The sequence below is a fragment of the Amblyomma maculatum genome, chromosome 2 (assembly GCF_055883805.1).
Source record: "Amblyomma maculatum isolate TAMU_Amacu chromosome 2, ASM5588380v1, whole genome shotgun sequence".
NCBI classification, from domain to species: domain Eukaryota; kingdom Metazoa; phylum Arthropoda; class Arachnida; order Ixodida; family Ixodidae; genus Amblyomma; species Amblyomma maculatum.
Window position 1 is genome coordinate 29,598,548 of NC_139345.1, and position 14,651 is coordinate 29,613,198.

Sequence of the window (14,651 nt, forward strand, 5' to 3'; positions counted from 1 at the left end):
CAAGCTTTCCGATACCTTCACCGAGAACAAGTGCATGACAAACATACAAGGCAAGGTGCACGGAAACAATTTGCTGACTGCAAGAAGATATGCAACAGATGCATGGGATCATCTGGTAAAACATATGTGTCTCCCGATTAATTCTGTGAAGAGAATAAACAAGCGACAAAAAATTACAGGCACTCTTTATTATTATGCAAAGGCAGTGCATTAGCATTAGGTTCTCCCCTTCCTTGAAGAGCGAAGGTTGCAACTTAGACCTTTAATCAGGTTGACCTGCTGACCCATCTATCACCAAGGCATTGGTTGATCCGCAGTAGCCACGCTTTGGGTTTTTGTTGTGGCAACCGCCTTTCTGACCTCCTCACTCCTACAAGTGGAGGAATGGATTCCTTTTCTCCAATTTGCCACCTACCAACAGTGTCAGGACATAGATGATGCCACAATGTGACATACATGGACACCAGCTTTTTCTCCTGATAGCACTGACATGTCAAAAAGACCCGTTCTTCGGCCAGCAGATATGGGCAGTGTATCTTGCCAGGCGTATATGCAAAGTCATGAAGTGGGGCAAGTTTATGGGGCATTTCCCAGATGCCCCGCAGAACGAACACTAAATGAAAATCCAACTCACCGCAACATGCAGAAGCCTCCGTACAGCTCGGTTGTTACCAGATCCACAGTAAGCCATGGCAATGGCATGCATGGCTGAACGACGCAGCAGTGCATCCTGCATCACAAGCCAGCAGGTTCACAGTCAGATGCCACAAAAAAATGCCCTATCAAAAATCTATAGCACCTCTTGCACCAAGATCTCAGCAAGCACTGGGCAATCGCATTAGAATCTCATGGGATGCTGCTCAGGGACCGAAAATAACCTAAAACATACCTCCTCACTCGCATCTCCTTCACTTGGAACACATACTGCAGCTGACTTATGCACGCTATTTGATGCTTCATAACCGAAAAATGTACCTGGGCTATGAGATGCCACAGCAGAGGGATTCAGTATGCAGTGTTAATACCCGTCCTTTCTTCTTGATTGCAGCTAAGACATCACTAACTCATGCTTGTTCCCTCACCCACCCTACACCTTTCCTGTGACTTCTGTCATCTTCATTTCCACAGCTTGCTGTGCTGTGCTCAGTTTAATTTCAAGCTCTCCATACTTCCACTGGGAAGACCCACCTATCATGATAGCTACACACCAAAAGAAAAAAAAAATCAACTGATGCTCTTCTTAAGCTTGTAAACGCTAAATTTCAGTACAATGTTGCATGGCAGGGCATCCTACCACCAATGCAGTTCTACCCAAATGCTCAACAAAGAAGCAGTCCAGCGATGGTGCTTCAAAGGCAGGCGCGCACCTTGTCCTTGGCCAGGGTGTCAATGAGTGGGTCCGCCTCCTCCAGGCGTCCATACAGCACCAATGCGATGCCCACAGCCAGACCACGCAGGATCTTCTCATGCTGAGTCTCCTGGGCATACTGCGCACAGCATCCCCACCCTACTCACCACCAGAGACACTGCTCAACATCATCAAATGGCATGTTAGAAAAAAAGCAAGAGCATGCAGGTACTTGCATGTGCTAGTCAAAATATCTCAAAATGGCGGGAGAAATTTAACAAATTGAATTATTATTTGTGCGCAAAAACTTAGCTCAAATATCTAACGCTGCTGTAAAGTCAAAGGGTAAAGTAATTATGTGGCAACTAGTTTTTTGGCAGGCTGTAACGCTACAGCCAGATCTGACAACGCAGCGTGTCCAACATATCCTAATGCAGGAGGCCACACACCACCACAGCAACTTGCTCCAGCATGGCTAAATGCACAAGGAGAGGCTGACTGCTCCCAGTTAGCAGAACCTGACCACACTGCTCTCAATCAGTCGTATGTATTTCACAGGCACGTGCACAAAAAGGCAAACAACAGAACAAATGAAAAAAAGGACGGCCGATTCGCATAGCTAATCAAATGCGAAGTAGGTGCGTAGCACTGCTTAACCATAGTATTTCAGCACGTCAAGCATGGCAAACCTGCGCCACAGTGCCTGACGGCCCGGCTTCATCCCCTGTGACGCGAAGCAAATGTGTGGTGCAGCCGCGTCCTCAGCTTTCCTTACACCATCTTCAGAAATGAACGAAAACAGGCACAATGTACCTCTTTACAATGCACTGCTCTACAACCGAAAGGTCTGGGGTAGGATCATAGGAGGAGAGAAAGAGAGAAGGAAATGCACTTGAAGGCAAACGCCAGTTAAGGTGTGCAGGTAAGCACAAGCAGCTTCACGACACGGCGAGCGGCTTGGAGCCGAGGGTCAGGAAGAAGTGCGCGCACGTCTGCTGTCCATGATGCAAGGGGAGAGATCCCAAAGTTGAGGACTCACGAGCGACACACGACTGCTCACTCCGGAGTAACACATGCTTTTGAAACCCTGCCCAGTGACGGCCACCACATCTGCAACTGACAGGCCCCTTTCTCACTGTCTTACTCTTATCACTAAGTGCATCTATATGGCTGCTTCGCCCCCTTAGTGTTAAGTTGTGTGATGCAAGCATTGCCACTTTCCTTTCCTCCTCTTCGAGTTCACGTGGCCTGCAGCGAAGCTTCCTCAAAATGCCACGGGCCCTTTTTGTGAAGACAGACCTTCTTTTTGAGAGAAGGGCTTGCCCGACAATTGTGTAAAGCGAAACACTTGGCAAAGCTGGAAAAATGTCACTTTGGTTTCATCTGAAATGGCGACAACCATCATGAGGACGTTCGTCACATAAAATTACTGTGATGCAAGCAGTTTTTGGTAGTTATTTCAGGCCAATTCAAGCTTTCGGTTGATTCGGATATCCTTTCCTCGATTCAGAATTTACAAGAATTTACTGTATTCAGCATCGATATGACAGCTCCGCCCGATTTGGTACAGAATCTTCCTGTTAAAAAAAAACACTGTATGGGATCCTGTATTAAATTTATACTGGATATTTCAGTAGGGTATGCACTTCTATGCAATTCTAGTTTATTTTATTTGCAAATACCAGGCAAATTTTTAAATAAAGAAGGTGGACAATGTTTGCTATTTTTAATTTTCAATTATTTTTTTCCCTGATCAGATATTCAATATTCAAAGGCATTTTTTTCCAGTATTCGTATTTGGTTCATATTCGAAAATATTCACACGCCCCTATCTTTTTTTGCAGAAGAAAGCAGCATCAAGCTCACACAATTTTGTTCCACCGTCTTTTGGAATTATTCAACCTGCAGTCACCTGTAGGTCGAAGTAGGTGTCCCCCCTACCCCCCCCCCCTCTTTTTTTTAAGGCAGTAAAGAAAGAGCACAAATAAGACTTGAAATTTCTCCAACCAACACTTTTATTTTATAAAACCCGACGTTTCGGAGCCGGCTCGGCTCCTTCTTCAGGGGTGCATGACGCGGGGCTGCGTGCAGCTATAAGCTTTACTTATAGCTGCACGCAGCCCCGCGTCATGCACCCCTGAAGAAGGAGCCGAGCCGGCTCCGAAACGTCGGGTTTTATAAAATAAAAGTGTTGGTTGGAGAAATTTCAAGTCTTATTTAGTTATCAACCCAACCAGACAGGCAAATCTGTCGAAATGTTTAGCTTTCAGAAAGAGCACAGCATAGAAAAGTGAGACTAATGACACATTCCAAACAATTTGGAGCAAGTTTCTCCGCTATGTGGATATAAACTTGTGTTTTAATGGGCGATTTAAATGTGGCGAAGCGGAATGCCCTGGCTGGGCCCATGGAGCCAGTAACAGGCGGTTTTTGTTCCAATCAAGGACATGAGATTCCGGACACCATAACAAAATTTTGTGCCCCCTTGCAGATTCAGAGCAATGCACCAGATACCAATTAAATTACCGTGCGAGTGGTTATGTTTGTCATAACGATGCACCAAACTGCAGTCCTTATTTCAACACATGAATAAAAATTTGCAGTGGAGCACATGATAGCCATTTCTACACTAAAAAAGGCTTGAGGGAGTGGCACACAGCACTTTGTACAGTGAAATTCTGACTGAGCTATCGCCTTGCTAAACTTCCCCTTTGGAGCTCAGGATTGTATGAGCTTGAGCTAAACCGGAGTTAAGCTCAGGCTTTCAGCTCATGCACATCATAACAGTGTCACACATCAACAGCAAGTCGGTCCTAGCTATTCAGGTGCAGATGAAAAAAAAGAAAACGTTGTGATGCAGACAAATTGCTATAATAAAGCTCATAATATGTACCTGCATGAAGGTGAAACAAAACTGATGCTTCTCCATCCCTGCATCCACCACCTCCGTATCTTGACAGAATGAGGAATTGTCAAACAAAGAAAAAAAAATGTGTACTATTTGTTTTAGGTCATCCAGGTCAAAAATGATCCCCTTCACAATGGGACTAACTGTACAAGCTATTAAGACATGTATCAGCCATTATTAGTAGAAGATGAGAGGAATGGGTGGAGGCACTTCTGGTTGCATCGGGGTGTACTCAAGAACCAACAGCCACTCACAGCGACCATGTCATCCAGCGTGGAGCTAGAGTTGGAGCCCAGCATGACCAGGCCCATGGCAATGCCCGCAGCCTCGCCAGCCACTGCATCATCCTGGTAGAGCGTGTGCTTGAGCTGGTCGTAGATATCTGAAAACAACACAAGGCATGTTGGGACAAATATCAACTTCCGTTCAAACCTTACGCCTCATCCACAGTTAGCACTGGTGCATCAAATCTCAACATTCTCTTGAAAGGTAGAATTTGATAATGGACAAAGTGCTCATGCCTTGATGTGCTTGCCCCTCCACCATCTGCTCGAGCAAGATAGCTTGTGAAGCCCTGCAGTTCTGGCAGTAAGGTGCTCCCAAACATTCATAGGGATTCTCAGGATATTGGCGCCTGCCAGAAGCAGTGCAGCTATATATAAGTGCACAAATATAATTTGTTGCAGAAATCCCCTTGCACTCCACTTAGAAGCAAACTGCAAATATTGTGTAATTTTAATGGTCTTGAGGACACCAGCAGCAAGCTCACCCACTAGGCTGTTGAGCAGCAAGAAAGAGCCAAGTTATTGACAATCGGGCCATCAAGGCCAAGGGTGCAGTACACAATGGTGAAATAGAGTACAGCTACAAATGCACAAAGATACCGCGGGCCATTGGAAAAGAACAAAAGGCAATGAGTAAACAAAAAAGCGTAGGAAAAAGGAAAAAAATGGGACACACGGGCAAAGGACAGACCAGTAGAGAACATACAGCAGGTAGGCAAGAAGCAGCCCCACAACGATCACTGCTGCACAAAACGCTTCCAGTGGAGTACCGCAGATTCTTTGTTCTCACTTTGCAGAATTTAAAATGCAAAATTGAGAACATTTGTAATGAGACAGTTTCCTACTGTCTAACTGCACACAAAAAGAAGCAATATCTGCTACGCTGATCACACCAAATAAAGCAGTGAAAGGAGTGCAAGCTGAGTGCACCAAAAGCCATTGGTATGCAACCACAGCCCATCACGGATATAGCAAACTCAGATATATCGAAATATTCTGCATACACCACACCACTGCAAGAGGCACTTCTTGCTTCAACACTCACAATCATCACCCTCTTCCAAGAGTGCAGCCGTGTGTTTGGCAGCGTGGCCATAAAACCATGCAACTGGATGCAAATGATGACAGGGAAAGGAAGATCTGTACCAGAGGTGACAAATTTTTACGGACTGACAAAGCTTTTGCAGAGTGTTTATGCTTATACTTTGTAGCAGCAGCAGTCTCCAGAAGTCATGAAGACAAGACCTGCTTTATCACCATGCAAATGGTCCTTAACATTTAGATATGAGCAATACACACCTCGCAAGCCAAGCGTTCAACTATATGGTCTTCCAAGCTTCTAGCTTTTCAGCATCATCAGGTAGTACTTCTATAGCAACTTATAACAATCAAAGAAAGTAAGCAACTATCAAAAACATCCAAGTGCCAAAGGAAAGCAACACTACAGCATACATCTGCACCTCCTCACCTTCTCTGTGTGTGCTCATCGCAGCAAGACCAAGGCCTAGGCATCCTCCGTGGCGTACAATCTGCAGGGACATAAAAATAATTCTAAGCCGTACTAACTTCAGTGGATGACAAAAAAGACATGGAAAAAAGTGCTACAATGCAGGAAAACATCTGCAGCTACCACAGGCATGTCACAGAAGTTGAACCAAGCTATGAAGAAACTGCCAGACTCTGCTATTACTCAACTCTTCTGGGAGACATCATCCTCCCCACTTTCAAGCAGAAGATGCAGCCAGTATGATAATGGCACTGCTTTTTCCACAGGCATCCAGGCATAGGTAACCGTTTTTGGTAACAAACTCAACTGACTGGTTGTTGGGACTTAGCTTTGTTGAGTTTCAGAATCTGACTTCCATGAAAATTCTAGACAGTGCTGGAGTGCCGTTATTAGATCACTGACAACAAAAACGATGCTGAATCTCAGACAGCCACAAGCAACACTGTGCCACCTGAATCCCCTGCTGCACTCCCACCTGAAAACCAACGCAACTGCCACAGTCCAGTTCAAACGCGGGCATGCTAGCTCAGTAGCTGATAGCCCTAACTAAGAAGTAATGTCGACATGGACTGTTAAGTCACCAACTCTGCCTAAAAGTTCATCAGTCTTTCCGTCTATGAGCTTAAGCCACAGAGTTTTTCATTATTGCTGAAAAATTATGCTTAAGATAAATACTACTTACATGTGAAGCAAAACATGTAGCACACTGTTTTGGAGCGAATATTCATAATGTGCTTCAAGAAAAACACCTGCAGTCAGCACCATTATGCTAAGAGTGTCTTTAGAAGAACTGCTAACAAAGGTAACAAAAACTACACATCACAAAAGATACATCTGCAACATTTACAACTTAGCTGTGTGATGGCATGGAAATACATTTTTTTCCCCGCAATTTTAAGGTCGTAAAGAGCAGCTCCTCTTTTAAGCTGTTCAAACACTTGGTGCACAGTACTTTTTGTGCATTAGAATCATAACATAAGACAGAATTTGAGTGAACAGCTTCTCTTCAATGCGTTCACAGTTACACCAATGCAACAGACCTCATTCGTGGCATCCCTGAGCTGCGACAACAGGTAGTCTGTGATTGCAGCCCCGTGGTTTGCGTGGATCAGACCCAGTGCGTACAGCCCACCCCCTTCCGTGTAGCCACTTCCAGGGCCCGATTCTTTTGGCAGGTAAGATGACATGAGGTGAAGCGCCTCTTTCTCGTGGCCCTGCATATTGCATGCAGTCAAAAAAGAAAACTTGGGCCAGGACACATGGAGACGCCTAGCCTTCATGACAAGAAAGATAATGGTAATTAATGATAAGATAATGGTGAGATTATAAAGATAATAACCCCGGCTGGGGCACCAACATAGCATACAAAATTTGGTGACCTTCAATAACCAAAATTCTTGCATGCATATTCTGGTAACTCAGTTCTAAAATTCAGAGTTTCTACAAAACTAACATTTCCAATTTCTACAAAACTAACATTCCCGAATTCCACGAATTTTCCCGATTTTCCCTGAGCACTTCTGCTAAATTCCCTGAGTGACTCAGAACTTCGTTTTATGTCTAGAAATGCTCACACAATGCTGCCTGTTGCTGTCACTCTCTAGCAACCAAGATAAACAATAAAAATAACAGCAGGAATGTGTGAATATTTAAAATTTCAAATATGAATTGAATATGTCTTTCAATTCATATCCAATTACAAAAATTGAGCTTCTGAGGTTTTGAATATTCAAAAATTACCAAACTCAGCTAGAATTTTCTAATTAATAATCTTAAGTCTTCCAACATGGTAAACTCTCCTTAATTCAACCCCCCGTTAGTTCGGAAATTCAAGTATTTTTAACTAAGAGCATGGTCCGGGCCTATCATGCTCTTACCATGTTTTTAGGTCTACCATGGGGCTCTGAACCCTCTTCACTAAACGCTATGGGTTCATGGTAGAAGAAAATAGCGCAGGAGACGGGACAAGGAAGTAGACACAACACGAGTGCTAACAACTGCGTCATTATGAAGCGTTACCCTGAAAAACATACCAGGGACATCTTTGAAGCCCTTATCATCGCCTGCAAAGGGGCTTCACGAGCAAGCATACTTTCTGTTTCGTTGTCGTGCCATGAGCTGGCATATGATGAGCATGACATTTTTTCGTGTTGACGTTGTGGCCCTTCTTTTTTCCTTCCTGCGCATCTGCCCCTCAGCGTATTCATACACTCACGCTTTGAATACATTCAGTTGTTAGTCAGCACTCGTGTTGTGCCTACTTCCTTGTCCCGTCTCCTGCGCTATTTTCTTCTAATATGGTTTGGTTTGGTTTGGTTTGTGGGGTTTAACGTCCCCAATTCGCCCCATGTTGTTCTCATTTGGGTTTCATCTCAAATGCCGAAACCATAATGCAGGTTAATTTAAATCTGTGATCCCTTAAGGTCGAATTAACAAGAGTGTACTGTATTCGGCAACGCTATGACAGCTCCACCTGGTTTCGTGAAGGTCCATTATGTGCAATAAACCGGTACAATGAATCCTGCATAAAATTCATACTAAATCTTTCGGTATGTACACACTCTTGTGAACAGAATAACATTTGTGATTTTTATTTATTCTTTTTTCTTTTTTTAATGAAGAGGTAATCAATATTCAAAGACATTTTTTCTTTTCTTTATATTCGCATTCAATTCACATTCGAAAATTCCAATATGTGTACACTCCTACTTACTGTAGAGATCGTGAATAATTTTATCCTCAAATCAAATTTATGCTGCAGTGTTATATATTATTCACAGAGAAAACAGAATGAATACAAGTAGGTTAATAAAATGCACAGTGCATCAATTAGAAAAAAAAAAAAAAGTTAGAAAAAAAAATACTGGACTAATGCTATTTCAAAGTAGGACAATGTGATCGTGTTTCACAATAAATGCTAACTAAACATACAATTGTCACCTTGATGAAAGGCTACTTTATTCACTGTTTACATGACAAATATATACTCAGAAACATGCAGCATGGTCATATTTATTTTTAGAACACTTCTGTTAAGACAACTTTTGACAAAATGAATATATTTTCTGATCCTTTCAAGTTCATCATAAAGGGAGTCTACTGTACCCTAATATGTTGCAGAGAAGAAAACAAGCAACTAAAGTTAGGTGTGCGCAGTCCTTAAAGCAGTGATCCTGTTAAACCGATCTTTCAGATTACCGAGAGACTACTGCATAAGTGCCCGAAAGGCCTGGTCTTCCTTGTCTATGAACATAACTAAAAAATGTGCAGTAAGAGAACAGCTCCCCACCTTGTGTATGACGCCCAGGCTGGCTGTAGCTGTAAATTTAGCCCAGTTTGTGGCACGTGCCAGCCACTCCAGGTTGTCTCTGCACCAGACCACACAATCAACACATCCCCTCAAAAAATACCTGCTCCGATAACAAGAAAGCTGGGCAAGTCGACCACACATTATGCAAAACAGAACATTAGGAAGAACATAACAAGCAAAAAAAGGAAACTACAAGTTTTAGGCAGTTATTTAATGACCGCATATTACTGGAGCCTGTTCATAAGCTCAACCTAATGGCGCTTGTGAAGTAACAAACTTTTATTTCACACGTGCTTGCATTTGCAAATACTTAGTGCATGACCAACAGGCCTCTGTGGCAAAAGAACAGAAAGCACTACATAAAACAAGCATCTTATGCAGTGTAGTCTATTAAAAACATTTGCTGCAAGGAGATCACGTTGCTCATGCAAAATTTCACAAGGTCACGTGGCACACTGGTCTGAGCACCCATTCAACTTTTTGTATAAAAGGCAACATTGCTAAGCAAGTGTCATGGCAAGGCAGAATCAACTTGCATGGCCTTAGTGCCTTTGCCGTCAGATTCGACACACACGGCAGGAGCATGCACGCCACAGTTCAACAAAATGTTGTGAAAAATGTGGCAACTAGGCAAAGGACAAAGCCTGCTTCTCACGGCAACAGCGTAACGGGGTGAGGGGGAAGAAAGCAAGACAACATTGTGATTAGGGAGCAAGGAGGCAAAAAGGAATAGCCTTCCAATATCAGCACCTCTAATATTATTGCAAAGGATGCTTGGTTTGCTAAAACTACACAGCCATAAGGATGCAATTAAGTGTGAGAGAGAGATGACCAAGACAGGCATGTGGAGGGGCAGACAACATTACAGAGAATTAAGGAAAGAGGATCCCATGTTAGCTTCTTACTTTATTTTAATGCTTTTTTTAGCGCAATTGTCTGTAACAGCTCATGAGTTGGCCATGTTCATTCAAAGCAAAGACCAGACAACCATAAAGTACTCAGCAAAAGCTTGAACAAACTAAAATTGGTGCCAGCAATATTGTGGAGATCGTTTTTCAGCTGAAGGCTAGTTTTTTCAGCATAATATGGATGTGAGCGGGCATCATCACAACCGACTGGTTTTTCGAAGCCATGAAAGGTGTCATCTTGGACTTATGGGGAGACACGGCTCTTTCGGGCTGAAAATGGTCAAAAAATCCAATTTTCAGTCTTTTCACTTTTGGATTCCTGGCATCATTCTGCACCTTTCAACACGTTTTCATTTAAAACTGATGCCTATTAGCACTGTAATATTGATTTAAAATCGCATAGTTTCGTAAACTGCCCTTTAAATCGAGGACTAAACTGTGTTAGATTCGATCGTGTGCTGTGCAAAAATGAGTAACCCTACCGGGGCCATCATGGTCTTGTTTGAAAGCTCGTGCTTTCGGCCAGCCACCGTGTGCAAGCCGCGGTAAAAAAATGACAAACGCAAAATTTCCTTCAACGCACGTCATCATTGGTCAGCGAGAGCATGTGACCCAAATGCCGCAATCTGATAGGCTTAGGCTTGTCGGTCCGGCACGAGAGTTGTACCTGCCACCATTTTGAGCGAGTGCTTGCAACAGAACGCAACCCTAACGCAACTATGCCTGGAGGACCGAAAAAGCACCATTCGGTATTTCAGTTCAGTCGGAAACAACGAAAACCGAAGAGAAAAGTAAATGATGCTGTTTCTTTTTCATCCGTAAATGGTGCAGTGCGTTGAAACAGTAGTTGAACTGTATGAACATTTATGCTTCGGACACAAAGGGAATATTGCTGTGTGTTTTGATGGCTCCTGGATGACCCGGGGTCATTCTTCACATATAAGAGTTGGTGCAGGAGTGGAGCTTTTCACAGGCTACGTCGTGCTATCAAAATTTGTTTGGGCTGTGAAATCAACCCCAAAATCGATTCTGTGGAGTATGATGGGTGGAGGGAATCCCACCAATGACAAAAGAACACAGATTCTAAGTCTGGACAAATGGAAGTTGAAGTGGGATTAATTTTGTTTCAACGGTCACTGGAACGGAATGGAGCGAAGTATACCACCATGCTGTGCGACAATAACAGTCGAACTTTCAATGCCATCAAGGAAGCAAAGGTTTACGGCTTCATAGGTGTCGTGAAGGAGGATTGTGTAAATTACATCCAGAAGCACATGAGATCAGCCCTGCGCTATCTTGTGCAGAAGCACAAAAGTGAAGGCGTGCGGGGCCTTGGCGGCAAGGGGAGGCTTACAGCCGACCTCATTAGCAGGCTGAGTGCCTATTATGGCTGAGCGCTAAAATCACACTGTGTTGATATAGAGGCCATGCATAAAGCAGTGATGGTGACCTATCATCATGTCACATCCACTTACAGCAGCTCTAACCACAGTTTGGGCCCAAGTGGGAAAGGCTCTTGGTGCCGTCACAATGCAGCAAAGGCAAAGAGTGACCCACAACTGAGGCCATGGCTGGGCAAGATACTTTGAAAAAGTACCTTCAATACCGATACTCGATACGCTGAAAAACTGTACTTCCGATGCCGATACAAGATACAGGATCGAATCATGTTTTGATACAGATACTCGGTACTGTATCGTCGATACTTCAATACATCCCTGAAATCCTAACATAATAAAGGTGGTAATAGGATTAGCGGTATTAGGAAATTTTTCCGTGCTTTCTGAAATTGTTAGAGCATTCCTAAAGAGTAATTTTTTCAAAAGGGCTTAAGGAATATGCTAGCACGGAGTTATTGTGTGGGCAGCTGTCCTTTTCAGAACTTCACTTAGAATTGAAGCCATGGTTACAGTTAAGCAATTGCTTCACAAGTAGACTAGTGAAATATTTTTTTTACACTAATGTTCTTCATGCGAACCGACCTGTGAGCACTTGGCTATGTATACAAATACAAAGGTGCAATCAGAGTGCGTTTGTAGAACAGAGCATGTATACAGTCGAACCCGGATATATCGAATTTTGGTTATATCGAACTCACAGAATATGCCCTTGAAAATACCATGTAAAAGTATAGGACAGCCGCGTCATATATCGAACTCAATTTCACCGGTTGTTGGTATATCGAACTCCGCGCCACGCACTGAAAAGTGTGCCTTCCCCAACGACGATCGCATCACCCGCGGCCATTTGCCACGTGACGTTTTCAAGCCACGCGCGGAAGGAATGGGAGGGGACAGTTCGGCGATGGCTAGTCTAGGGCAGTGCTGCGCCCATTCCCCCGAAGGCGCGCATCTGCGGTTATCGTTTCCCGCACGCCAGCATGCGATGTTTGCAAGCCATGTGCGTGAATGAACCAGAGAGAACCGGTGCAAACGAGGGGAAAAAAACTCGATAGAGCGAAGCGCAAGGGTGTGCCCATTCTTTTGCCGAGCTAACTTTCTCCTTTCTCTCTGCCGGCCTTCGTTCGCAGCAGCTCATCGTTATGCTGTACGCGCGGCGTAGCGTAAGATATGGCGACGGCGGAGGTTAAGCAGCGGCAGTTTTATCTTTTTTTCCGGGAGTCATTTATCCTTGCATGTATGAATCAATGAAAGCATGCAATCAGCTGTGATCATGACACCGGCTTTTAGCATTTTTCACTTCAAACAGCATTTGCAGCTATCACGCTTTCCAACAATTTTGTGGCAGTGGACTACGCCCACCCTAAGCGCAGCATGATAAATCGAACCAGGCTTGTGTAATCAAGCCATCACGGGCACTCTGCCAAGTTCACTGCCACCGCAGGAGCTATCAAAAGATACACGCGATGACGTTATCGCTGCGCAGCATCTTGGCACGCTGCCAAGAAATTAGCTGTGGATGGGACGACTGAAATGGAGTGGCGCGCGCCATCGACATGCAAGCGAAAACGCTCACCATTTTTGCCGCGTCAAACAGAAACCTTGTTTTGAGCTGCCGCGGTGGCTCAAGTGGCAAGAGGGACGCAGTTCCAACAAGTTAAAAATATTTCGCTCTGTCACTACCGCTTGTCGCTGAGATCGCTCAATCGCTTGCATGCAGCGAGCTGGTCTTAATTTTTTTTTTTCCAAATTATCGGGTGCGAAGGTGGAGGGTGGGTTCATTATGCGAGTGGGTAGATTACGCGACAAATACGGCATAATTTTTTCACATCGTAAGTGCCATCATAAGCTGATTTCTGTATACCGAATTATCGATATATCTAACTATTTCGCTATCCCCTTCGAGTTCGATATATCCGGGTTCGACTGTATTGCCATTAGTCCGATAACAAACTTTTGAAGCTCTGCATATTGTTAAAAGCCAGAAGGAAAACAATAAAATGACTGAACATTACTTAGTCCGGAAAGAGCACGATGTGGGCGAGCTAAAAGCGACGCAAATGACAAAAGCCTTTCTACATACGCACACGAGCACAGAGCAGTGTTGTACGAGATGATGAAGATGCCTTTTATCAGAGTGTAATAGTGAACCATAGCCACGTTGGCTCAAGCATCCTGGAGGTAGTTCAGAAACTCGAGGTTTCACTAGCGTCGCTGGCAAAATACGGCTGGTTGTAGATAAAAGATACAAGTATCTTTTTTAACAGAAACTGGCTAATATGGTGTCAATCAATACGCATATTTCAAAAAGTAAAGTTTTTTTTTTCCCTTTAAGACACAGATATCTTTACAAGTTTTATTCAGGTTTGTTCAAATGTTTTTCACAAAAAAAGTTGTTAGACAACGCATAATTTGTTATTCGAGCTGTGCTGGAAAATTTCATACATAGCTTTCGTGTCGTGCATTTCATAAAATTTTGGACATATGTTTTCCAGAAAAAAATTCTAGTAGACGCTTGTTCCCTGTGCAGATATAAAGGATAGATTTGCTTTCCATCAAAGGCCGCAACTACAAGAACGTGGTTAGCCGACTGCATCGTGGTGACTGAGGCCTCAGCAGCTTGTGTTCTTGCCGCCAAGCAGAGCCGGCATGCAGAGCCCAGGGGTTTTGGGTTGTGCATAAGTTAAAGCGTCGGACAGCACACTGAGGGCCCTACTTGACGAGAATTAAACGGCGCAAAGACAGGAGGCGGATGGCATAGGGTGGGAAGAGCGGGTACAGCAGTGTGCATGATCCCTACTGCGTGTTCGCCTTGCATTACCGCTTTGTTCATATCTCTCTGTGTGTCTGTTAAAGGCTTAGCAGCTTCGTGGTACGCACTCAGTGCTCAAAAGCTAAGCACTTCGTGAGCACCTACTTACCTTTGCCTCTTTCAGTTTTAAAGAAAGGGAATCTGGAAATGTGGTTGACGCTGACGGGCCGGGGC

At 43.9% G+C, this 14,651-nt stretch overlaps 1 protein-coding gene across 1 annotated transcript in view; it reads right to left on the minus strand.

Annotated features, from left to right (window-relative positions):
* Rpn2 (Regulatory particle non-ATPase 2) overlaps positions 1-14,651 on the minus strand; it is a 43,933-nt gene that overhangs the window by 7,610 nt on the left and 21,672 nt on the right. Inside the window, exons 12-17 of the mRNA XM_084593656.1 lie at positions 9,337-9,415; positions 7,088-7,261; positions 6,009-6,069; positions 4,511-4,638; positions 1,368-1,487; positions 635-730 (exon numbers count right to left, since the gene is read on the minus strand). Of these exons, the coding sequence (XP_084449782.1) occupies positions 635-730; positions 1,368-1,487; positions 4,511-4,638; positions 6,009-6,069; positions 7,088-7,261; positions 9,337-9,415 (658 nt within the window). The remainder of the gene's footprint in view (positions 1-634; positions 731-1,367; positions 1,488-4,510; positions 4,639-6,008; positions 6,070-7,087; positions 7,262-9,336; positions 9,416-14,651) is intronic.